General features: G+C 43.8%; 1 protein-coding gene across 1 annotated transcript in view; it reads left to right on the top strand.

Moving 5' to 3' along the window:
* ACBD6 (acyl-CoA binding domain containing 6) overlaps positions 1-26109 on the top strand; it is a 90518-nt gene that overhangs the window by 43154 nt on the left and 21255 nt on the right. Inside the window, exon 6 of the mRNA XM_069862693.1 lies at positions 4637-4726. Coding sequence (XP_069718794.1) covers positions 4637-4726 — 90 coding nt within the window. The remainder of the gene's footprint in view (positions 1-4636; positions 4727-26109) is intronic.

Here is a 26109-nt window from a genome sequence, read left to right as displayed (position 1 = left end):
TCTAATTATATCCACTCCTTTGTGCAAACCTGAAATAAGGCAGCGAAAAGAGAAAAGAAATCAAGAATTAAAAGGTAAAATGGGGGCAAGCCAACTTATTCAGATATAAAGGATTTCAGAAAGGGCAGTAGAACCTGGTTTAGATGGATGCACTTGGCAGCTTTGGAAGCGTAAGTGGTCTCTTCCCCTAGATGAATAAAAATATACAGCATTCAAGCCAGCGTACCTGCTAACAGTGAGGATATAATAAACTTCAGTTTAGAATTAAACAAAGAATCTAATGACAGTAATCATGTACAAGCTTCCATTTACTGTATCTAAATTGCCCAGAGTTCAACAGAGTAGCTTGCATTCACTCAGAAGAAGTAGCGCAGCCTAAAACAACCCGTTTCTCTTCTGTATGTCAGCAGGACTAATGCAATAAGAAATGGACTGTGGCTGTGAAGGCGCCACGGACACGTTCTGGTAACGTGAATTGCTCGCTGCCTTTTTGAGAATAGTGTTTCTTCAAATTTGAACAAACCAGGAACGGTTCAAAGGTGTAGATGAGTTGCTTTTGTCATTCGTGCCAAGGGTTAGGGAGGTTGTAGATAGAGGATATTTTTTTTTCACTTGTTGGAGAAATCCCAGTAAACAAATGTGTTACCTGTGGGCAGTATTTAAGCCCTTGCCAAAACGTTAATGAAAGGCATCTGAAATGATGCTTGCTTAGTCCCTGATCCTTGTGCTTTTGAGACAGCAAGTGCCAAAGTGGTGCCAGCCTGCCAAGGAAAGGACAGAGGGAAAAAATGGGTTTGAAGAAGAATCGCATCCTCATGGATGGGCAAGCTTAGTCCCAGCAGAATAATTTCCCCAAGCCTTTCAGAGCTCTGAAAGTCATTGACTCCCATATCAAGTCTGAACTTTACCTCTATACTTGCAACCACGGTTCTCCCATTTGCTATTTTTGCTCTTGTGGGGCGATGCAGCCATTCTATATATATATATGTATATATCACTTCTTAATTACTGGTAATAAAACACTTGCCACAAGTTAGAGTGGCTCTTGTTGGTGTACAGGCATTACAGCTGCAAATTTCATGCCTAGAAGTGTAGCTTAATATTGTAGCACATCCATTCTATTTGGCTTTGTTCTCCTATTTCTCTGCACTGCCTAATTAATGTGAAAATCATTCCCATCCGTTTGTCTGCTGAGGCTCGGTATATCTGAGACAAATCCCTGTCCTGTGCTTTGTTTGTGAACACCCTGTGACTTGGAGCCGAGCAAAACTGATGTGCCGTTGGCTTGAGGAGCTGCTGCAGCAGCTAGCCAAGCTGGCAGCAGTTGACCAAGCAAAGCACGGAAGATTTAAGAGGAAGGGTTAGTGCACTGAGGCTATTTTTATGCTTTAATTATTAAATACTTCAAAGACAGGGGAAAATGCATCCTCTTGCATAACTTCTGCGACGACCGTTGTGTGTTTGGAGTGCATGGAGTGAATACCTTGATGTTTGATTGCCTTCAGTCAAGGCTTCGCTACTGCAGTGCTGTCCTATATCAAATTGTTCCTATTTGTCCTGGTTTTGGCTGGGATAGAGTTAGTTTTCTTCTTGTTAGCTAGTGTGAGAATAGTGTTGATAGCAACAACTAAAACATGGGTGTGTTAAGTAGTGCTTAAACCAGGTCGAGGACTTTTCAGCTTCCCGCAGTCTCCTGGTGAGGAGGTGCACAAGAAGCTGGGAAGGAGCAGAGCCAGGACAGCTGACCCAGACTGGCCAAAGGGGTGTTCCATACCATACGATGTCATGCTTAGTATATAAACCGGGAGAATTACCCAGAGGGCTGGAATTGCTGCTCAGGAATGGGCTGGGCATCCATTAGGTGCTCAGGTGGTGAGCAATTGCATTATGTATCACTAATTGTGTGTATTCTATTATTATTGTTGCTAATAATGACAATATTTTTTTTCTCTTCCTTTGCTGTCCTATCAAACCATCGTTCTCTCAACCCACAAGTGTTGTTTTTTTCCCATTCTCCTCCCCATCCTGCCAGGGTGGAGGAGAAGGGAGCGAGCAGCCTCTTGGAGCTCAGTTGCCAGCTGGGGTTAAACCACGGCAACGTTGCTCTCAGTCTCTCGCTGCTTTATGAAATAGTCATATGGGAAGTGTTTTGGGAAAGCTCAATCTGTGGCTCTTAAGCTTTCTGCCTTGTTATTTAAACATACAAATACGTGTTATATGCTGATATAAAGCACCAGCTGTGCAGACTAAAGAATTTCTCACAGCGCACGGGTGATATCCATGCTATTCAAAGAGCAAAGAGCCAGATTTTACATTCAGTATAAGTTTGTCTCATCTCTAAGGTTTGCTTTAAGAAAGACATGGGAAACAAGTGGAGTTTGCAGCTGTGAAACTGCCCAAATGTGTTATCTAGAACTCCTGAGCATTTTAATTTGCCTGATACTATGCAAACAGTGAATAATATTTTGGTTTAAGTACAAGTTTCTTAGCAATGCTTTTTGTTATCTAATAAATCGGTGGGGATTCTTCTGCAGGTGTTTTTCCTTCTGCATCAAATGCTGCATTCTTGCCCAGGTCTCCAGAGTCCCTTACACCCTGTGTTGAGGGCGTAGCGTGCTGCAAGGGTGCGGGAGTTCCTTGGGTGGGATGTGTAGCTTTTTAATAGTGCACAATTACAATGCAGAGCCATTTAAGGCACTAATTGGAAAATATTGTATCCATTTAGAATTGCAGAGAAAATATATAGGTAAGCAGAGTGTAATTACCCAAAGTGGAATTGGCCCAAGACTTGAAATCCATATTCCTGCAAATAGCACAAGGCGATTTTTAATGACTGTAGATGATCAGGCTTGAGTTTTTTGTCGTGTTCAAGAGGTACCATTTGCAGCAGAACCAGCCTTCCAGGGCCATGGGAAGGGAACGCGTGCACGGTGCTGAAGCAACCCCGACCCGACGGAATGGGCAGCACTGTCTCTCCCGAATTGCTGCGTTTCCTTCATTGGTCTCAGCCAAGTTCAGCACCAATAAAATGAGATTCTGCTTGCCCAGAGCTAAATGCAAACCAGCATATTATAGCCACTCATCTATAACATGCATTTTGATATAAAAGATAGAAATGCCTTTATTTTGTCATGTAATTGCACAATAATTACACTTGTGTAATTACAATATTATTCCCCTACACCTATATATATAAAGAAACCTGTTGAAGTATTTATTGCTACTGTGGATATTGCAGATAGTGCTGCTTTCTTTTGAAATAAACATCTGTGGCACAAAAAAAAAGCTGGTATTATTTCTCCAACTGAAATCCTAGATCTTAAGTAATTACCAATCTGGAGATGAGTTAAGGATGCTAAACATGAATTGAAGATCTTTCCATGTTCACCAGTTATTTTAAATTGTACTCTTTCCCCCTTTTAGACTTTGATAGTGGGTTTGAGTACAAGAATATTAATCATTAAATGGCCTGCGGATGTCAGTGCTTCCATAGAAAGTCATTGTCAGAAAATTCATTCCGGTTCAAGGTTAATTAGTGTAACAGTGAAATTGTGTGCTACAAAAATTAATTACTCACTGGGTCAAAAAGTGTGTTAAAAAGCTTAATGCCCAGTGTCTGAGATTGCGTTTCCTTAGTCAAAATCATGTCCTACCTTTGCCACCCTGCCCAAAGACACCCAGCAGAAGCAGCCTGAGCTTCGGTTGCAGGTGCTTCTGCTGTTCTGGCACCATGGTCAGGAAATTTGGCTCACAATTCCCATTAGCAGATAAATGAGTTGCTCACCTTGTTCCCCACTGCTCTGTTGAGAGATTTATAACCAGGCATGGGCTAATTTAACTGATTTTATCTGTGAAGGGCTGTTTGTAGCACACTGGAAAACACTGGTCATTCTGATGGCATCACAACTTGGAGGCTGATCTCTTGCTTATCTGCAGGGTGATTTCCAAGGAGTCCCCTGCAGGTGAGCCACATGCTGTGTCCTAAGTCAGGAGAGACCAATGCTAACAGTAAGTCTACTTTACAAAGTGTAAACAAAGAAGAAAACCTTCTGTCTCAAACTACTTTGAGCTGTGTTTCTCTTAGGACTGCCAATACATAAAATCTTCTGTGTTGCAGACCTGAGAGGGGTACAGTGGTGGGTGATGCCTGCACAGATACCCAGTTTTAATCTTCTGTTGCAACAGAGACAGGACCCGTGGGTTGTTTCAGACCTGCCAGAGGAATAAGCTTCTGGGGACTTGGCATTCGAGTGGCTTGGGCAGCACTGAAAATCTTACCCTTACTCTTTAAGTCCTTGCTCGCAGAAAAGTCAGAGATGTCAATCACAAATCTGTATAGGAAAACAAATCGTATTTTGACCCGTTTTCCATGCTTTGCTGCTTTTTCTTCTCTAAATTTTTGCTGGCTTGTGGGTTTGGTGCTGAGTTAATGCAAACTTCAACTATGTGTCACTTTTAACATTTCTAGCATTATTCTGGAAGTCCAAATCAGAATAAATGGTATGTTACATGCTAAGTGTAGGTTTCTTTTAAAGTGTGTTAATTTTGTTATTGATATTCACTGCTTCATAGCAAGACTGTGATTCTTTGTGCTTTTTTTTGCCTGGCTCGGTTAATTTTCTCCTGAATGTTGCAGGGCCGGGCTCTGCTCCACTGGGCGTGCGACAGAGGACACAAGGAGCTGGTTTCAGTACTGTTACAGCACGCAGCTGACGTTAACAGCCAGGTAAGAAAGGAATAAAAAGTTGAATTTGATTGATGTGTTACATAGCCTCCTGAGTAAATGTTTTGCATGAAGCTGAATTCTTCCAAAACTCCATAGCAAGTTCTCTGAAGACACGTACCACAGAGAAGAACATCCAAAAAGGTAATCTATGAAAAATAACGGAATTTGGTTGCATTAAATATATAGTTGAAAGGGGCCTGAAACTTCTCCTTGCAGTAAAGTTTTTTTGATCACCTGGCTGTGGCTTCCAATGTGACTAGTGGTACTGATGGCATGAGGATTTCCTGTGTACGAGATGTTTGGTAGCTTCCTACAAAAAGTGCTTTCTGCAGCATATTTTTTGTAATGCTACACTCTCAGCAAAACTTTGTGGACTGATGGAGAGAGAATCCCACTTCACCTGAAAGAAAAGCATCCAATAAGCGCCTGGTTTTGGCAGAGCACCCAACAGGGGAGGTGGTGCTTCAGGTCACAGCGTGGAGGGAATGTGACAGCTACAGCGCTGACTGAGGGCAAAGTCAAACGCATGATGCCATTTCCATTCCCACACCTTGGCGTTAACTGTTTCTAGCACAATTAGGCTTAACTGAACATAAAGCAGCTGGTTTGGGGTTCCTTAATAGACCAGCCTGTGAACTGCACTGGTTCAGCATCCGCTTTGCACGTGGTTCCTTCCAGCCAGCCAGCTTGAGCCTGCCTGTACTCATGAGTCTGCAATCCTGCTTTTGTCAGCTTGTTGTAATTAAGGGCTGACCTGTGTAAATGCGATCGTCTTTGGAAATAATTGTCCAACGTATTTCTGTCAAATTATGATTGACTGCTCTTTACCAGCATGGCACTTATTGGCTTTGTTCTTCTGCCCAGTTTGGACACAGATACACCCCTGCTGACGAATTTGCTAGCTCTGATCAGTGAGATCTTAAGCAGCCTTGCAATAGATGCTTCGGGAATTTGTAAGAGGTGAACCCTGAGCACAGTTGCAACCTGCAGGCTTCTCAGCAGACCCGTAGAGTTCGCAGGCTACAGAGAGCTGTGTTGGTATTTATACATGCATGAAATAGTTGTAAAATGGTATTTCTCACCCTTGCACGGGTAGAATTGCGGGTGGGATGGGTATTAGGAAGTGTGGCTCCACAGTAACTGGTGAGACACGGACCTTAGTGCTTATGCCTTCAGAATTTCCATTGTAATAGATTTTATAGGAGTTTATAGAAGAGGGACAGTAGAGCCAGTACTAATGGGGGGCTTTGTGTGCCCCACTGTCAGCCAAGACTGTCACCTTTCAGTCAGAGCTGGTGAGAGACGTGTCAGATACGTGCGGGAACAGCTCTGCCTTGAAATTGGGGTGGACTTGGATCAGACACTCACCTGTCTGTTTTGCCCCAGCAGCCTGGGAGATGGTTCTGTCTGGGCTGCTGGACTGCAGCAGTCTGAAAAGTCACAGCTCTTTGACGCTTGTCTCATTTCTTTGGAGGTAAAGTCTGACTCCTAGAAGAAAAGGCTGAAGGGAGAGACATCTTATTTTTTTCCCTGAACATTAATTTTCTGTTAAATTCTTCTTCTCTTTTTTTTCTTTTTGATGTATTGCACATTTTCTAACCAGATTATTTTTGGCCGGTAACAAAAGGTTAATAATAGCCATAAAAAGAAAATCAATCTTTGAATTTTTTTCCCCCCACCAAGGTAATAAAGGAGAATTTTTTATAAAGGTCTCTGTTTGCACGTAGGTGTGTTCCCAGAGAAGGCAGACGCATTTTTATTCTCGGCCATATATAAATTGCAATAACATTTCAAGACTTTGTGACCTAATGTGTATTTCTCTTTTTTTCATTTTGACCTTTACCCTGTAAGAATGCACATCCAAGGCAAGAGCAGAAGGAATTTTAAGAGCAAACAGAAGAAAAAAGGAGAGGGAAAAACTCTTCCTTCCTAACAGGTCATAAACACCACAGCGCCTGCAGTTATACATTGCCAAGCGCACCATCAGTTAATGTGTAGGCTATAAAGAACGGTGAGTTAAGTGTCAGGGAATCTCTAGTGACTTGGATCAGTGGTGTTGTTATTTCAGAATGATGCACTCTCCGAAGAGGTTTCCTTCGTGGGCCACACGCAGCCCCTCTGCCAGAGCCTGGCGTGCAAACACCCGCTGCGATTTCCTCCTGCCACACGGGTTTTCAGGGGTTTTCCTGTCTCATTCGATTTTGCTGCAGTACCTACCAGCAGGCAGCAGGAGAGATAAAGAATAAATGAGGGATTATGAGGGTTATGAGCAGGTAGGAAAGCAGAGAAATGTTATAGACCGATTTTTTTTTAAATTGCCTGTGTTTTAGTATGCTTCTAAAAAGTTAGTCACACAGCACGACAGATTTATGCTCTCTTCTATTACCTTTTTAATAAATGCTCTTCCAGCTTGGCTGTCTTGGAGCATGCTAAAGGATTCAGCTGCTCTAAGCGGGCAGTGACAGCGATGTTCTGCTAGGAGACCTGGAGCGATTCCTACCCGTTCACTGTCCCTGTCAGTGCACCTTGTTCGCTTTCTGTTGCCTTATTTTGATTGTCTTTGTTCTATCTTTGGTTCTATCTTTATACAAAGTTGAAACACTTGCAGCCTCTGGATCAAGAGGTTCTGCAAGTCTCGAGCTATTGCTCTGTTGTTAAACAGCTTGGGAGGAGAAGGAGAGATCGCCTGCCTCCCCTCATTCCCGTCACATGCTCGGAAGCGCTTCAGTTCTGGGAATAACCTCCCACTCCTGCACTGCAGCGATCCAGTGCCTGTACTTTTTGTTTTGAACAGTGGTACCCTGGGTTTCAGAAGGGAGGTTCACTAATGTCACTGAAAAGCTGTGGCCATTGATTGTTCATAATTAGCTCTAATAGCGCATTTGAAAAGAGGTGGTGAGCAATTGCCATGGGCGAGGGGTTGCAGAAAGGCAACAGGCTTCTCTCCTTTGTTGAAAAGGGGCGTTTATGTAATTGAATTACCTAAATCTTCAGAGCCAGAGGCCATTTCAAAGTGGGTGGCAAGATGGTATTTTGGAGCTCTGCTGGAAATACCCAGAGGTTGGGGCTCAGTCTGAAAACAGCTACCTTCCACTGGAAACCTTTGCCTGAAACGTTCGCCTGAAAAGTAGGCTTTTTACTGAGTGAAGATGTGAAAAGGATGGGGAGCATATTCCCAGCAGTTATGAAGGAACTCAGCAGTGTGGTTATAATACCCATTTCTAACTTTAAAATACATGAAGACATGAATAAGTTTTGCTTGCAGAGGATGAGTAACCAAGGACGACCTTTTCACCCCACAGGGAGAGCTTTCCTTTGCAGTGTTTTCTCCAGCCTTGGAAATGAGGTTTGCTAGGGTCAGGGGAGACACGAGATGCCAGCCATGCAGAATAGCACCCAGGCATCACGCTCCCCTGCAGCTGTTCTATGGCAACCTCGGTGCTCCCCATGCCAGGAGCAGCCAGCTGGCCTGGTCAGCGATTTTATTTGTCCTCAGTTGTATCTGGTGGTGTGGGGCGAACGTGGAGGAGACCGCAGAACTGGGCTCTGCTCCTGGATGGGAGGTGCTGCTCAACTAGCTTTCAGAGGAGCTGCTTTAGTGTGCTTAGAGGGAAGTTCTGCTCCAGTGCTGTTAGGTGGGAGAGTGCTCTTGGGCAAGGTCCAAGTCTGGTCACCTCCTCCTGCAAGAGCAGGATGAGTGAGGCAGCATGAAAAGGTGGATTCTGTGTTCTGACGCAGACGCCACGTGGTTGCTCTTCCTACACAGGGAGAGTTACAGGTACACAAATTACTAGTGCTGTTTTAAGAAAGATGAAGGGCATCGTGGTACAGTAATCGTCCAGTGAGAGAGAAGGACGAATAGCATCTCTCACTAGTAACGTCAGAACAGTAGACCATGGACTCTCCTCTCAGACTTGCTGTGGCAGCACTTTGTTCCATTTGTGGGTACTCTTTACTCCAAAATAATAATCTGTGCATTCAGGGCATGCCCTTGGGAATGCGTGGGCCACTGCAGCTCATCAGCTTACTTGGAAAGGGGTTTTCAAGCCTATCTGGCCATGTGAACAAGTCTTAAAATAAATATTGTTAGCTGTAAGTGGAACAGTATCACTTGACACACAGGGTAGTTCAAGGCTGTGTATGTATCTGTGAGGTGGAACAGCTGAGTTAAAATTGTGTTTAAATATTTTATGATTTTTAAGCTACATCATTGTGCAGTTCTATTAATCAGCTCAGCAATGTTATGGTAGTCATTTGTGTATGCTAAAATTGTGCTATGATTATGACTACAGGGATGAAAAATGCCACAAATGATCTTCAGCTTTTATTTGTTGACTTTTCACTTTCCTAGTGAAGGTGCAGATCACTGAGACTTTAAACTGCTTATCGGCAAGTTCTCAGTGGTCACTCATGGACCTGCAGAGGTTTGAGAAGAGCACTTGAGAACCAAAGCTGAAAATCATCAGGTTAGGAAATCTGTTGCAAGCATGTGTAGATTTTAGTTTATTCATTCTTCTACACCAGTAATTTCAGCGAAAAGCATCCAGTGTCCGTGCTGCCTGCAGAGAGTGTTGGTTGCTGTATCTTGTACAGTTCACGCACGGCTGTGCAGCTGCCTGAAGTCATGCGTGTTAGGATGGGATTTTGAGTTAGCTGGTTTTCTTTTTCTTCAGTTTCTTCCCTTAAGAGATCGAGAGTAGCAGGAGGAGTGTGGTTGTCTTCCAGTCCCCTGCCACACACCTTTAGCAGACAGCCGCTCTCCTCTTCACATGCTAACAGGCTTCTGGGGACCGGGACGCGGAGCAGCCGTCCCCTTGTAAAACCTTCACTCACGTCCTCATTGGAAAAAAAAAAAAAAAAGATAAAACCTTTTCAAATGAAGACAATACAAACATAATAAATGGCAGGGAGGGTTCATCTCCCTCGTGACTCAATCCTTCTCAAACAACATTATTATTGACTGGCCTATTGGTTGCCAAAGAGGAAAATCAATTGTATTAGAAGTAGTTGCTGGGCCACAGATCGTGGTACTAACCCAGCAGAGACAGGTTGATTTTTATCAACTATCCAAAGACTAATTTCCACCATTAGCTAAAAATGAAGTAGAAATTACAGATATGTCGAAGATTGCTAAGATTAGTTGTCTGTTGGCTTTGTTTTATTTGTGTGTTTTTTCTGTTTCCCTGCCGGACTCTGAAAGGATCGTGTCTGTACAGGACAGAAAGAAGCAAGGAAGCATCAGACATGCTTGCTGCTTGTCACTGTCTGCTTTATTCTTCTCAGTCTTGTTCATTCGGATGTCACAACAAGAATACAAACTGCTTCAGTCTCTGCATGGCCTCAGGTTGGAGGCATTGCATGGACATTTAAAAATGGAGCTGGTCTCAGCATCCCTTCCCTGCCTCCTGCACCAAATGTAGTTCATGCCCTTATTTTTCTCTATCTGTAGAGAAAATGTTGAGGGGATCAGTGTGGTCATCTTGATTGTTCTGACCGAGAACCAAAGGCCAGGAGCTGTACCTGCACAGCTTTTCCCCTCCCCAGGAGTATGTGTGTGTGCCCGTGCAGCCCATCACCTTTGCTGCAAGCTGCTCTGGGCAAGCACACTTGTCGGTAGGATGCCAGCTCCCAAAGTACTCTGTTGTTATGACCGTTCTCTAAACCTGGCTGAGATTAAAAAGGAGAATGTCTGAGCCTTGTGCCCTTGCAGTTAATGTCCCTAGTATAAATTTCCCCCTAAAGATACTAAAAGCCTGGCTCATAAAGCCAGGAGGGACCCTGTCCTGGATCAGATGATTGCTGCAGAGGGTTTGCCGTGTCTACACTCACAGCAAGCAAAGGATGTGCAGGTAGTGCCAGACTGATCGTTGCTGCCGTGGGAGGGTATGGTGGCCAGCGGAGAAAGACAGTAAACAAAGATGAAAAGCAAAGCAATGAGAGCAGAATTATTTCCCTCTTTCTTTGTAGCCCCCCATCTCTGTCTCAGTGTTTCCGTAGTCAGCTTTGCTAAGCGGATCTCAGTAGACTCTGCAGGCTCATACCCCTTCAGTCTTGACATCCTTGCCAATGGGTATGAAAGCCATTAGCCAAGAGAAAGGAGAGATCTGCTTAGTGACAGAGGGTAGCTTTCTACATTAAAGCATTGACATGGTGCCAGTCACACAGTTATTAGATGTGGCACAGCTCCATGTCTCTCCTGCAGGTCTCTGTGGAATGTAGATTGGCAGCAGGTTGAATGTTAAATGGTCACCACTCAGCAGATGCTGATTTTACCTACTGGGAGAAAAGTCCCTTTCAGCAGAAACATTTGCAAAATATTTGCAGCTCTAAATATATGCTGGGAGATGCAGAGATTTATCCCTGGTTTGCTCTTCAGCTTCTAAAGACACCTCAAGCCTCATCAACACAAACTGTATGTTGTGCAGACGACAAGATGTTTCCTTCTGCTTGTGGAGGCTGGGCTTTTTTGCATTGTTTCTTCCCATCTTCCTGCTTGACATGTACACTCTTTGTTTCCTCTGTTCCCCGTAGACACATGAATCATTGCTTCATTGCTGGTGCAGCAAAGCGGTTGGCACCCTTGCTCAGGCAGTACACGTGCGGCATTGCCTGCAAAGCAGGCTCACCAGCCCAGAAAGCAACTGCAGGCTTCTGTGTTGATCCAGCAGCAATTCCACACAGTCCTTTCAACCTCTACATGCAAAACCAGTGTTTGAAAAGTGAAATCCAAGGCCTGGTTTTGAAAAAAGATAGCAGTGATCTCTGTTGCTTTGCCTTCAAAATTGAAAGCTGTTTTCAGGGTTATCGAAATGCAGGGTTTAAAGCTGGGGACTGAAGAGAACAGCACTGTGTGGCCGTGGGCATCCCCTTGTACCCAGGGCAGCGTTTCTGCACAGAGGGAGGCACTTTCCGCCCCCAGTGCTGCTGCAGGACGAATGCAGCTGAGCAGGAGGCACGTTGTTTTAGCTCAGGGAGCGTGACCACCCTCTGCATCAGGAAGCCTCGTGCCCATGTCCGTGCCCATGCCTAAGCAGCACAGGTAGTTTGTGGTGTAAAGGCTGTGATCTCTATGATTCTATGATTTCCTATAGCCTTGGCGTCACTGCTCTACCCGAGGAACAACCCTTGCCAATCAATCAGCTACTCTTTGCTCAGGAGAGATGGTTCCTAGAACATCTTTTTTTGCATTCAGTCTCTTGAAAAAGCTTTCTGCCTTTTGAAGGAGTTAAATCCTGCCTTTCAGCTTCTCCCTGAGGACTTTTCAATATGAGAAAGACTGATTTTACTGTCCAAATGGAATTTTGTATTCATCTGTTGTCAGCAGTTGTCTCTTTCAGTTTGCTCTAAAAACACAGAACTAAACAAACTCGCACACAACAAAACAAGCGAAAAAAAAACCAAGTTCTGAGTGCATCATTGGGACATCTTGAATTTGCAGTCTTTGGTGCAATGTACTTTTGTTAGTTTCCCTAAAGAAGATTGTTCTAACACTTTAAATGTCAGGGCAATAACTCTTTATGCTTATTTTGTTTAGATTTTAAATCAGATTTTAATGATCATAGCTGTTTCTTGGCTCCATGGTTTGTAAGTGGCAAAAAGGCGCTCAGAATGGCAAAGCTAATTTACGAGGTTCCTGCCTCTCAACTTGTACATCTCCATTCTGCATCCATGAGAACAGCTGTCAGCACAGGAGTCTTTCCAGCTCGGTATGTGCCTCCAGTGGCAGGGAAGAGGTAAGCATAGGTAAGGACAGGGTAGGGTAAGCATACAGTGATGATTTTCCCAGAGTCTGTGGCTTGGAGGCTTCCTGAACCATTGGTATTATCTTTGCACTCCTGGATTTTGCTTTGATAAATTTCTCTCATCCCTCTTTGGTTTCCAAACCTTTTATGCCAAGGGAGTTCTGTAGTTTAACTGTGCATTTGCTTTGCACTTGCCACGGTCAATTCACGTGAGCCCATTGTTCTAGCATAATGAGAAACAGTAATTGTTCCCCCAGTTACCTTCTCTGGTCTGCTTATGACTTTATTGGCTTCCTTGATTCCCCTTGATCACTTCTTTTTCAGACCGAGGAGTTTAATCTATTTAATTCTACCCTGTTCAGCAGCTGCTCAGTAACTTTGTTCCTTGTCATTCTAGTTCTTCTATGTTTCCTTTCAGGTGAAGGGAGTAGCACTTCTCTTGGTGCCCAAGCTGTAAATGCAACAGAAGGTTTAATGAAGTAATCTAATGAGGTTTCTTATTTATGCTTTTTCCCTGAATGCCTCCTTGTTGTTTGCCTTTTATTAACTCCCTTCGAATACTGTCCTGGTGTTATAACCGAGCTGTCTATAATAACTCATCGTCTGTTTCCGCAGAGGTAATAGCTAGTTTGGAGCCCATCAGTGTGGATTTAGACTAAAGACTGCTTTTCCACGTGTGCATTACTTGCTGTTTATTAGCATTGAATTTCATCTGCAGTTTTTTCACCCTGCCACTCTGAGATGGTTTTGTAGCATTTTTACAATGCTTTTGATTTAAGAGACTTGGATGCTTCGCTCTCAGCCTTTTTCCCCTTTTCTTTTGTGTGGGTTGAACAACCCAAGTCCTCGCACAGATCCCTCAGAGACTCCAGTGATCGCTCGTGCATGCTGGTTGTCTATTCCTAGTCAGTCTTTACTTTTGTAATGAGCTATAAAGCATTGCAAAGACCTTTCCTCTTACTCTATGACAGCATCATTTAATAGTCTTTGGTGAGAGGGTGTATTAAAAGGCTTTTGGAAATCATAGAATGGTTTAGGTTGGAAGGGACCATAAAGCTCATCCAGTCCTTAAGCCCCTGCCATGGGCAGGGACACCTCCTACTGGATCAGGCTGCCCAAGGCCCATCCAACCTGGCCTTGAACACCTCCAGGGATGGGGCAGCCACGACTTTTCTGGGCAACCTGTGCCAGTGCCTCCCCACCCTCATCATGAAGAGTTTCTTCCTCATGTCTAATCTAAATCCTCTCCGTTCTAATTTAAAGCCATTCTCCCTCATCCTGTCACTCCATGCCCTTGTAAAAAGTCCCTCCCCGGCTTTCCTGGAGCCCCTTTCAGTACTGGAAGCTGCTCTAGGGTCTCCCCAGAGCCTTCTCCAGGCTGAACAAGCCCAACTCTCTCAGCCTGTCCTTGTAGCAGAGGCGCTTCATTCCTCTGATCATCTTCGTGGTCTCTGGACCTGTTCCAATAGCAGGCATCCCCGCTGGGGCATCCCCGCTGGGGCAGCAGAAGTCTTGGCGGTGCTTGCCTGCGCAGGGAAGCAAAGACTGTTGCCATCTTCCCTCTGCGACTCACAGACGGACTGCTCAATTGCTCCCTTTTGCAACAAAATAAGTAAATCCTATCCTGGAGTAACTTTCTAGTTTATCTAAGAGACCACCAGTTGGCTGTCCCAATGTAGACATCCTGTGTTGAAGTGGGTCTTCCGCCCTCTTACGATAAGTCTTAGCTTGGCAGGAGTAAATCACCCTGTCCTGACAAGAGTCTCTTGTGAAGTGGAGACCTGTACTTCACATGAAGGTGGAAGGTGCGTTGAAGTTGTGCGTCGTGTTTCTTCTCAGGTTACGAGTTGGCTATCTGCAAGCTGGATACCAGCACTGGAAGAATTGGTAACTTCCATCATCAAAATCCGTTTCTGCTGTTCCAGCCAATTAATCATTAAAATGAGCGTGACAAATAAGTGTTCGTTTATGGGTCAATAACTCCGTAGTATGTCTGTGACATGGCTGGCCGAGCCAATCCATTTCAGTACCATCCTGGGCAACCCGACGTCTTCAAGTATGTAATTGCTTTTATAGGGAAAGAGAAGTAATAAGGATAATGTAGCTATCGGGCCCTGACTCACTAGTTCGGAAACTTCCCCTTGCCAATCAAATTTCTTTGGTATTGAACCCATTCTAGGCTCGTTCCAAAGGCTTTATTGTGATGTCAGAAAATATCCTAATGGATATATGCGTTTTCTCCAGTGTTAGATGTTACCTTCTTGAAGATGCTCAGTTTTATCCACCAGCCAATTAACTACCTGTATAAAGAGCCCTCGGTGCACGCTTTATGGCAATAGGGTTGCCTGGTTGCTCTCCTTTCCTTTTCCCCTCCCCTATTATATATATATTTTCTCAGCACTATTAGATTATTAAATACTTAATGACTATTCCATTCCTGCTAACTATACTTTTGATGAGCTGCAGTAATAAAACTTTGTAACAGCAAAGTGTGTGTCTGGTTCCTTTATAGGAAGGGCACATTTGGGGAGCTGAAGTAATGGGGGATAAAACTCAATTAATGAATAGAAATAAAAAGAAGTAAATGAGATAATCAAACTCAGAGAAATTAGTATTGGCAGGTTCTGAATGATGCTCTTGGATGAACAATCTTTCAAAATCCTTCCTTGTATGCTGCTGCCGTCTCTTTATTTATTATTAAAATAACATGATCCATGAGGCGCTCGGGGTGACTCCCAGCCTAGCTAATTCTAATTAATCCAGTCAGGGAGAGCAGCAGGGTAAGTGGAGCAGTCTATCGGATTGAAATTCATAACTTAATTGAGGTCAAAGTCCCGGGTTGGGAGAACAAAAGTCTTTCGCTGGGACCAGGCAGATCAATAGCAATAAATATCTGGCTTGGATACAAGTAGCTTCTAGTGACGGATTATCTGACACTGGCCAGAGGTCTTGGTCTTGTTTGGGGCAAAGTCCTATGGCATGTACAGTGTAGGGTGACTTTTGTCAGTGTTCCCTCAAAAACCCTGAAGAACCCATAAAGGGCTCGTGGGAGCTGCAGAAGGAGGACGCTGATAAAGAAGTCCGTGTGATTCATGCCAAAATTTGGATTTGGTTTCTGAAGTTACAGTTTTTCATTGGTAGCACAAGGGCGTGTGTCACATTAGTGCTGATGAAGGTTGGAAGAAGTTGCTCAGACTTACAGGAACTTGGAGCTAAATCACAGCTTGTCCAGAGAAGGACCTTTAGGATCAGGGGAAGCTGAGTGGTAGATTGATGGGCTTTTGGCCAAGTCTCTATTTATAGTGTGTTTACAGAAGAGGAGAGAGGAAGGTTGGGAGGGGGAAGTGTAAATATCCATTAAGGTAAGTTTGTAGTGTTGGGCAAATCAGCCCAGGCAGATGTGGTCTTGCCTGTTCTTCTAAGTTGCAATCGGTGTGTCTGCTCCGACCTCCAAAACATTCCCTCCATCTGTAGAGGTCTGGATGTGCTGGTGGCATCTGGTTTCCCAAGCACCATTCAGTGGTGACTTTGGGTGTTGACTGCAACACTGATCCCCTTAGCCAGGGGAAGAAACAGGAGGTCGTAGCCTGAGACCCATGGCATTGCTTTGTACTCTCCTTCCCTGGGAGAGGGCACTGAAGTATTTGTCAAATCTAGCAACCAAAGGAGCTTCTCTGAACTTCTGAGTAAGGAGGCACTTTGGAGTTCAATATTAAAATGCAATCTTCACCCGGTCTGTTATTAATGCGATGTTTATGCAGATTCAACTGTTCTGCTCCTATCCTCTTTGCAGAGGACAAATACTGCTGTGGTCAGCATTCGATACATCCCTGATGGATGTTGTTCTGCCAATGTACTTCAACACAGCTTGGAAGAGAGATGGAAACCGCAGCTTGGGCACAGCCAGTGACTTAGTTTGACATACCTGCTCCTCCCATTAACACTGCATGAGTCTAAAGCATCTGTTCATGTCTGACTTGCCAGAAATATTCAGAAGGTTCCTTTGGCTCCACAGTTGAGCTTTAGAAGCTTTGGTCAAACGCCTCATCCGGTCAGCTTTCAGGTTTTAATATAGTGAGTAACTATTCATATTTCCGTGTGTATAAATGGTCGCGGTGCCCTCACACCCTTTTGAAACTGTGTCTGGAAAACACCTCTTGTTTTCCGCTGCAGGACATTTGCTTCCTGTGGACAGAACGTAGTGAGCAAGATTCAGACAAACCCTGGGAAAATACATGAAATGATCACTGTATGCTTACCCTACCCTGTCCCCTGCACATTCCCTCTTCCCAACTGCTGGAGGCACATACTGAGCTGGAAAGACTCCTGTGCTGACAGCCGTTCTCATGGATGCAGAATGGAGATGTACAAGTTGAGAGGCAGGAACCTCGTAAATTAGCTTTGCCATTCTGAGCGCCTTTTTGCCATTTACAAACCGTGGAGCAGAGCTGCTATTTGAAATTTTCAGAACCAGCAATTAATATAATTCCAAGTACTTTTGCTAAACTTCAGGTTCCCTCTGTCTGGTACTGTGGGTAGGCTTGTTTTATTTATTAGAGAGAAGCTGGGTTATCCACAGTGATGTAATTTATTAAAACACACAGCTGTAGATGGCATGGTCTGACAAATCCTTGTTGATTCGGTGAGGAAATTCCCTTTATGGCTATTTTCAGAGTTGAGTTCAGGTTTCTAATTCTCTAGTTTCGCTACAGAATCCTGGCGTGACCTTGAACGAGTCACTTGATTTCTCTCTGTCTCGGTTTCCCAATTGGGAAATGGTGGGGCAAATAATCAGGTTTTTTCTCATGGATATAACAAGATTATAAAAATATGGTAGTTCTAAGACCCTTAGAAAACTGATCAAATGAAATTAAACAGATCTTGCAGTCCAGATAAAATAAGATGAAACTATTAAGGAAAGAAATGTTTCTTTATCTTCTACAAATAAAAATGCAAAGTGATTAAGTGGGTCTTTCCTAGCTATTAGCAATAACAGCTCTAGCCAGCTGACTTCTGTCACCCTTGAAAATTAATTTGCAGGGTACAGCCTTGAATTTAGTATGCTTACAATAAATACCCCTAAAAATGTTGTCACCTTCTCTGATGCATGATGTTACTGCTGCGATAGTACTGCAATTACTTGCCCTGTGGATAAAAAGTGGCTGCTCTAAGTGAGATGCTCTATCACAATGGTTTGCAAATTTCTTTTAATTGATTTTTTTTTTTTCCTCTGGAACTTCCTTCCTTTACATCCAGCAGTGTTTTTATGAAGCAAGAGAAAGGACTGGGAGTAACGTTGAAGCTTATTCTTATCCAGGAGTGTTTGGGAGGGCTGGTTTATGGACTCGATGATCTGGTGGGTCTCTTCCAACCTGGTTATTCTATGATTCTATGGCACGAACACTCCCCAGGAGCTGTGGCTGTGCGGTGGAGCCATAGGGAGGGGTGGCAGAGAGGGGAGCTGTACCTCCAGGCTGAGACCACCCTGCCACGCAGCTGCACACTGGAGAAACCCCCCTCACCCCTCCTGCTGACTGAGGGGCCGAGGACAGTTAGTGAGGAGCTTTGTGGCCAGGGGTGATGGTGGGAGAGAGGAGAAAAGCTCTGTCTGTCAGCATTCTCCTTCTCTGGCTTGGTGACGGGATAAGAAACATCTCCCTTTCAGCATGGCCCTCAAAACAAGGTGGTGATTAATGAACAAAACAGTAAGGAAAGGGTTTGACTGGTTGACTTTCTCCGACAGAGGAGGACGACAAGAAAAGTATTTCAGAAAGCGATAGGCTGGAACCTGCTACAGAGAAGCCTTGACTCGTGCTTGGACTTGGCCAGAGGCAGGGTCCTCTGTGCAGGAAGTTTCAATTTGCTCTTTTTTCTTTTTTTTTTCCTTTAAACTCAAGTTTTAATCACGTTCAGACTGTGCAGATGAAATCTGAGTCAGAAGCCAGGTCTGCAGGAGCTGCCTGGTTGCTTGCTCTGTGATGCCCTATTCCAGGCGCTATTGTCAGGATATTTTCAAGCAGTGCTCACAGATTACACGGTAATTTGGCTTCTGAAGTGGTATGAAATTGAGCATTGCACTTTAAATTCCAGTGGTCAGACTCAGAAGAGATTTGTAAAGTTATGGCTCAGCAATTGCAAATGATCAATTTTTCATAGTTTAATAACCGAGTGCTTGTTTTTTGAATGATGGGAAGTAATCATACACACCCTCACCTCCAGTCCTAATTGCAAAGTAAAAGAGGTTAATTTAAACCATGAAGGCAGTTTGGACCTGCATGTTTCACAGCAGCTGAAAAACTTAGATCTATGGTGACTTCAGGTCATCAGTTTTACTTCTAAGATGGAAAAGTTAAGCATGAGTTTGGTCAGTTTGTGCTCATCAGCTGGTGAGAAATAACTTGCTAAGCTATGGGAGCCTAGTCACTTGGGATAAACTACAATGGAAAGACAGGTTATAAATGTATATCGAGTCGAAAATTGGAGATTGTATAAACTATCGATTTAGACCTGTTCTAAATAATCTTTTTTTTCGTTCTTTTTTGCCCATCAGCTCAAGTGTTCCTCTTGCACCCCTGTAAATTATAACATGAAACAGCACTCTGAATAAGTACAGAATCATAGAGAAATTGCTATGTTTTGTCTCACGTGGGGGAAAAGAAAGCCTAACGTGAGTAGGGAAGAAAAATCTTTCCAAACTTTTAAAACATTTACTAAAAATGCAAGTTTTCTCTGCTCTGCCCAGTTCTCTCCTCAGACAGGCACAGGCAGTGGGTGCATGGAGCAAGGCAGAGCCGTGAACCTGCACATAGATCGTGGCAGGTTTAATTTTGCCCTCAGCTCTTCTGCCTTATTTTGTCTGTTGTAGCTAGTAGGTAAGGCATCAAGCAAGAGCAAAGACCATCCTTATCCAAAAAAGATCATCTTGGCATCAGTTGCAGTGCAACAGGTAGTGCGAATGGAAAGGCTGAGTGAATGGAAGGGAACAAAAACAGAGATCAGCAGAAAAATGGTATTCTTGGCTCGTTGCTTCTCCAAGCAATGCTACAGAGCAGTGACAGAGAGGGTCACGGCAGTAGTCTCACTGACGACTGAAAGGGTGGTAAGGTGTCCTTACTGAGGACTTCTGACAAAGGATAAACGTGTAAATTCTCGCTTAAGTCCATGGGACTTCTATTGGCATGTTTCTTAGGTCTGAACGTGTCCTTTTCTGTGATCAGTTAAAAAAAAACCTGCTAGTGTTGTGTTTTATCAAGTCCATTATGAGATAAATCCAGCCGTGGGGAAGAAATGGGAGACTTTTCATAGAGAAAATTGCTTCATTTGCATAGGAACACATCACAGCTGTACCCGGTGCAGAAACTGTTTCCTCTTGGGACAGGGTGGTTTAAAAACGCAGTCATCTAGCTGCAGAATTGTTTCTGATTTAAGCACACAACGGCACTAATAGTGGCACTGCATTTGTAGAGGCACCATGCTTTCAACCTTGTGCCTAGATACTGAAAAGTACTACAGCACTGGGCTCCAGGAGGACGTCTTCCACTTAAACGTAGGAGTCTGCTGTTTCTAAACTGATAATACCTGAACAATATTCCTGGACTGGGGAGTTGTCCATCTAGATTTGCCAACCACAACCCATCTTATTTGACATGACTGCTTGTTGCTTCCGATGGGAGTACCTCCTGCATCATCAAATAGCATATAAACATCCAACTCGGTGCTTTTCAATCATCATTTTGTCTTTGAGACTCTTGGTTTGTAGCTGGTGCTGCACTTCAGTGAATCAGCTGCGTGTGCTGTGAAGCTGGAGTTGTAGGTAGTCAAAGATGGTCCAAGAGATCAGAAAATGCATATAAGATGATGTTGGGGGTGTCTGGTGGGCTTTTAGCAAAACTCCTCATTTCCCAGATATGAGCAGCTTAGTGGTTCCTTTATAGTGTTCTCTTTCAATGTGTGAGGCAGGAAAGATTTCTGAAGCTCTGGAGAAGTAACACGGTAGAAAAAAAAGGAGGGCTTTGCCACGTTCTGTTATAAATTCTCTTGGAAATGTAAGTTCTGTTTATTGTTATTGTTTATTATTACCTCCTACTTTAACCTGAGGAGATCTATTTGAGATGGGGTATCAGGACATACCCCTGTTGCTGCAGTGTCTTGGCCAGGTGTGGGTTTTGCCGTTGTCTTCCATCCTGGCAAGATCCTTTCTGCTTCTTCTCTTTTTAAAATACTCAGCCAGTTTTCGCCTCCGTTTCTCTTGTCTGTCCCTCGGAGCTACCGGTGGCTAAGCTTCACATCTACAAAACATGAACTGCCTAGCGCCTGATCAGGCCTCCTGCCCTCCAAGTCTGTTGGAGTGAGATCATAGAATCATAGAATAGTTTGGGTTGGAAGGGACCTTCGAGATCATCCAGTTCCAGCCCCCTGCCGCGGGCAGGGACACCTCCCACTGGATCAGGGTGCCCAAAGCCCCATCCAGCCTGGCCTTGAACACCTCCAGGGATGGGGCAGCCACAGCTTCCCTGGGCAACCCGTTCCAGTGCCTCATCATCCACATAGTGAAGTAATTCCTCCTTATGTCTAGCCTAAATATGCCTCTCTCCAGTTTATATCCGTTTCCCCTCGTCCTGTCACTCCAAGCCTTTGTGAACAGTCCCTCCCCAGCTATAAGATCTCCTGGGAGCCTTCTCCAGGCTGATCAACCCCAACTCTCTCAGCCCATCCTTGTATGGGAGATTCTTCAGCCCTCTGATCATCTTTGTAGCCTCCTCTAGACCCATTCCAACAGCTCCATCTCTTTCTTATGTTGAGGATTCCAAAACTGGACACAGGACTCCAGATGAGGTCTCACAAGAGAGGAATAGAGGGGCAGAATCCCCTCCCTTGCCCTGCTGGCCACGCAGATGCTGGGGTATCCCTGGAAATGTTTCCTTGTGTTTTCCTTTTCCTAACTGCCTAATTATCTGATAGCCACAGCTTCAGCATCTGATATTTTTGCACCCCGTCACTGGGCATCACTCCATTCTGGTGCAGACAATAACACGTGGTTATAAGCTGTGTTATAAGGTGTGTTACCTTCCCTTGTGCACACTCTTTGATACCATCTAGGAAGAAGAGAGTAATGCGGTCTGAGCGTCAGCAGTGAGGGCTTTGTTGTGCTGCAAAAAAAATCCTATGCAGTGTTTTAGTGTACGATTCAGAAGGTTTCAAAGAGGCATCAGTTAAAGCTGCCTGCTCTCTGATAGCCAACAAGTGGATCTTTCAGATGTCTGAGCGTTCCCTGGAGGTTCACATTATTAATATCTGCCTTATGACAAGGTGGCTGTGCTGATGCCAGGGTTTTTTTCCCAGCCGGCATGATTAATTTTTCGTTCCTTTCTTAATATCTCTGAGCCAGATGCTTCTAAATGTCCTCACAGGGGTGTATTGCTATTCTTAACCGCTCCTTCTTCCCCCCCACCCTTTTCCAACTAATTCATATAATGGCTCTACAGATGCATTTTGTAGAGCCACAAAAGGCAAAACTTTGAAAGCCTCCTAAGTTGATGGAGTTGACATGTGCAAATCTGGCCTCTTGACGTTCCTGGTGGGTTTGAAAGCTGAGTGCCAGGTAGTCTGTCAATAACGTTTCCCACTTCAGAGTGTGTTTATTTTGCCTAGCACTTTACAAATTATATCCATGCAGAACTGCTGAAATGCAAGGATTTCCAGTGGTAAGAGTGACGGCGGGGTGTTGAACTGATGTTTTGGAGAAAGCAAAGGAAGTTCTGGCTGAGGAAGAGGAGGCACACTTGTGTTATTTAAAGAAAGTGCTGTGGATCTTCAAGCACTGATATATTTTAAAGGCTTCCAAACATTGTGGTACCGAAAAAGGTCTTTATTCTGCAAATAGAAATTAGTTCCCCTTCAGAGCTCTTGTTCCAAAGTGCAACTGCGCAGGCTTGAGTTTTACCAGCAGAACTTAGCAAGCACCATAGCAAATGGCTTGTTTCCGAGGTGTTCCTACTTTTGCCATGTCCATCCATCGGTCTCCTCTGTGTAACAGGTCTGTGGGTCTTCTTTATTTATCCTCAGCTGTTTTCAGTCATGAGCACCTTCTCCTGCATCTCAGGGGTGTTTCCTGGAGGAAGCAAAACCCAGAAACAGAACAGTTAGTGGTAAATAGATGAGGATTTAGTTGGTTATTTTTGCCTGTCAATACTACGTGTGAGAGGTAGATCACTGGATTTAATGATGAAAGTCATAAATTAAGAAGCATAGAAAATAATGTTGGAAAATAATGTTGGACTCAATGACCTGGTGGGTCTCTTCCAACCTGGTTATTCTATGATTCTATGATTAATTTCTTACAGGGCTGGCTAAAACCTCCTTACATCTCTTATGTGCTCCTGTATTATTTTTGCAATTTAACAGTGAGATGAGTTGTAACATAAAGCAATGGATATGCCGATGCAAATAGGGCTATAATTAGGGGAATCAAGTGATTTCAGTCTGTTTTTTTATGGGAAGATGAGGAAACTATGAATAACCTCAAAGTAAAGGTGCTCCTAGGAGTCTCCTGCTGGTGAGAGCGGGAGGGCTCCCATAGCGTTCCTTTCCTTAACAGATAGCTGGTCATTTAGCTGTGCTGCAGGCAGCCCTTTCGCCCACAGCGGTGTCGGAATTAAGTTAAAATTAACCTTAGTTTGGAAAACAACTAGCACCACTTTATTTGTCCATTTAATTGAATTATATGACGCCGTGCAAGTATGCTGACCCGCAGACGTAAATTGCTCCACCCTACCCATTTCCCTCCCTAATTCTTTCATGCTAATGGAGCTGATGGGGATGTTGACTCTACAGAGAGAGAGAGAGGGAGAGAGAGAGAAAAAAAAGGCTGGAAATAAAAGGGACCACTCCAGCCTCGTGCAAACCTTCCCCTTCGGTGAAACGCTGCCGAGTGTCCCAGCTGCACTGCCTGTGCAGTGATCTTTGTTGCCATTAAGCTGATTATATCCGCTGAAGGATTCATCCAACTAATCCCACAGCGCTGCAACTGGTTGCTTTATATTTAAACACATTTTTCCTTTTTTTTTCTTTCTCTAAGAAATAAAAGTCAGTTTGGCCTCGCCGGACTCTCAAAATGGGTCAAACTGTTGCAAGGACCCATTTTTCTGTTTGGTTGGTTAATACAGGAAAATAGAGCACGTTACGGGCACCGCATGTTGATGGATGCACTCAGTTTGGGAGAGGTCTGTGCAGGCATTAGGACTCAGCAGCCTCTGGATTTGGGGTGGAGGTGCTGTGCTGTCCCTGTACCCTTGGCACTGCTTTGTGTTTTACCGGTGTGGGCACACCATCAAGGCTTTGCGTCTATCAGCGACTCTAATGAGAGGTTGGATTGATTTAATTGATTTAACAATCAATTTAAATCTAGTTCTTGGTTATTTTTCTAAGGAACGGTTGATTTTCATTGGTTAGTAGCCATTAAAATATGGTCATTTGCAGCTAAATATAGCCTTGATAGTAAATTTAGTTCTTCGTTTTGCTAATCAGATATACAATATCTGTTCATGTTTACTTAATTACGTAGTTTAACCTATTTAGTCACATTCTTAATTTTTTACTTTTGGATCAAGCTAGAAAACAGCGAACAAAATGTTTCTTCTCTGCTAGACTATTAGTTGGTTTGTTTTCTCCTGTGCCTGTGTAGTGGAAATTAGAATTTAATTTTTAAAAAGTATTTACAAGGAAATTTTCAAACACTGCTTGAAAAGATAGACTTTTCTTTGTGTTTATGAATAATGCACTACTTAAAGGAGACGATGTCTGACACATTCAGGCAGTCAACTCTCCTGGTCAAGTTTCGTTAGCAAAATCAAGGATTTTAGGAGCAAAATGAGGGGGACACTGGAGAAAGATGAGGACTATGCATGGGGCTTTAATTCTGTCACTAAGAATTCAGTGTTTGATAAAGTTTCATGCTTTTTTCTCTTGTCTGTTGTCCCCTGCTGAGACTCCGGGCTGGGCTTTGGCTGCCTAAGCAGCACTTTCCCGTGTTCCGGGTGAACCGAGAGCGGGAAGAACATCCCGTGCATTCAGTGACATCAACTTTAGGAGGAGGATGCATAATGCACTGCCATGATTTTCCTGCAGGGTTCTGCAGCGTCCTTTGATTTTCTTACCTGCTAAAATCGGATCCTTCAGGCCCAGGGTGTAGTTACCACTCAGACACTTCAACTTCTTGCAGTGCTCTCGTGTGCAGAAGCATACAGTCCTTCTTTCCAGTTCCTCAGAGTTTTAAAGCTTGTAGAACTGTTGTCTCATGCGAAATTTTTATCCGTTAGCAGTCCCAAGCTGGTCTAATACCTCAAAAGGATGGTTACAGGAGTATACAGAGGGACTTGCTCAGTAGTTTGACTTCTTTAGACAGCAGGTATCAGATGTGTGCTGCTTGAAAACGTGCATTGTTATTCATTTAACTGGAATGATTTTGTGGAATTGTGTTTTGTTGGGCCATCACTTAGGTTGCCCTGAGTTCAGATATATTATGGAAGTATTTTTTATTTTAGCAGGGGGTTGGAAATTGATTTTTATCCCTCCTAGGTAATGATTACTTTCGTTTCACAGGAGCTTCTACAAAAGAATTTACTCATGATTCCAAGTACAACATTTATATAGGCTTTAAGGTCCATTAAAACTGGTGGAACAAATTATATTTATTCCTTTGGGGTTTTTCTCTAACACTTAATTGTTTAATTGACCAGAACTTGTAAAGCTGCCTGCGAGTGGTTGTTGGTAGAAGCAGAACAAGACTAAAGATAACCATGCAGAAGGTGGGTGGCAGCCCAACCATAGTGGGTCTTCTTAGCAGCTTGGAGGAACTCGGTTGAGGGTTTACAGCTTTCAGCTTTTGGATCTTCATTAGTTTTTCTTCCCAGGTTACTAAATGAAGGTGAGACTAAACAGAGGTTTAGGTGAAGACAGATCTTATAAGAAGAGGGAGGAACTAGTGTGGAAAAGGACAGCATGTCCTGATAGTCAAGGCAGAGCACTAGGAGCTCAGGATCCTGAAACTAATCCTGGCTGTGGGCTGTGTTCCTCGTTTGACCTTGAGCAAGTCAGACAGTGGGGGTTTTTTGTGTGTCTGGGTTTCCATAACTAACATGGGAATACTATGTGCATATATCCCTGGGTCTTGCTTAGATTAATAAATCAATATTTGTAAAGTAAGCCTTGATAAATGCTAACTGTATTAATACACGAACTTGAACCTTGCTCAGAACTTCACGAATGCGCCTGCATTTCTGCTGTGAGAGCAGCTGGGTTACGTCGGGGCCCTGGGCCGGGGTGGTCAGCAGGGAGAGAGACCGGTTTGGGTCATTTTCTTCCTCCCAGGAGGCTGCCTGTAGCACATATCTGCAAGAAGGTCTTGAATACAACTTTTCCACTTAACATGCTCCCCCATTACCCACTGTCAGCAATGAGATTAAATTCTGTGCGACTGCAGAGGACGTTGCATGATTAAAATCCTCTTTTAGAAATTAATATGTACCATCGCTCTATAGTACTGTGCCTCTTCTTGGACAAGGGTATTGTCTCCTGAGCACTCAAGGTGTGAAAAGCCACCAAGTGAAGCTATCTATCTTTGAATTTTATGCTGTTGCACAG

Source organism: Phaenicophaeus curvirostris, chromosome 8, assembly GCF_032191515.1.
Source record: "Phaenicophaeus curvirostris isolate KB17595 chromosome 8, BPBGC_Pcur_1.0, whole genome shotgun sequence".
NCBI classification, from domain to species: Eukaryota; Metazoa; Chordata; class Aves; order Cuculiformes; family Cuculidae; genus Phaenicophaeus; species Phaenicophaeus curvirostris.
The sequence above is the reverse complement of the archived record's forward strand: the minus strand, read 5'-3'. Positions and strand labels throughout refer to the sequence as shown.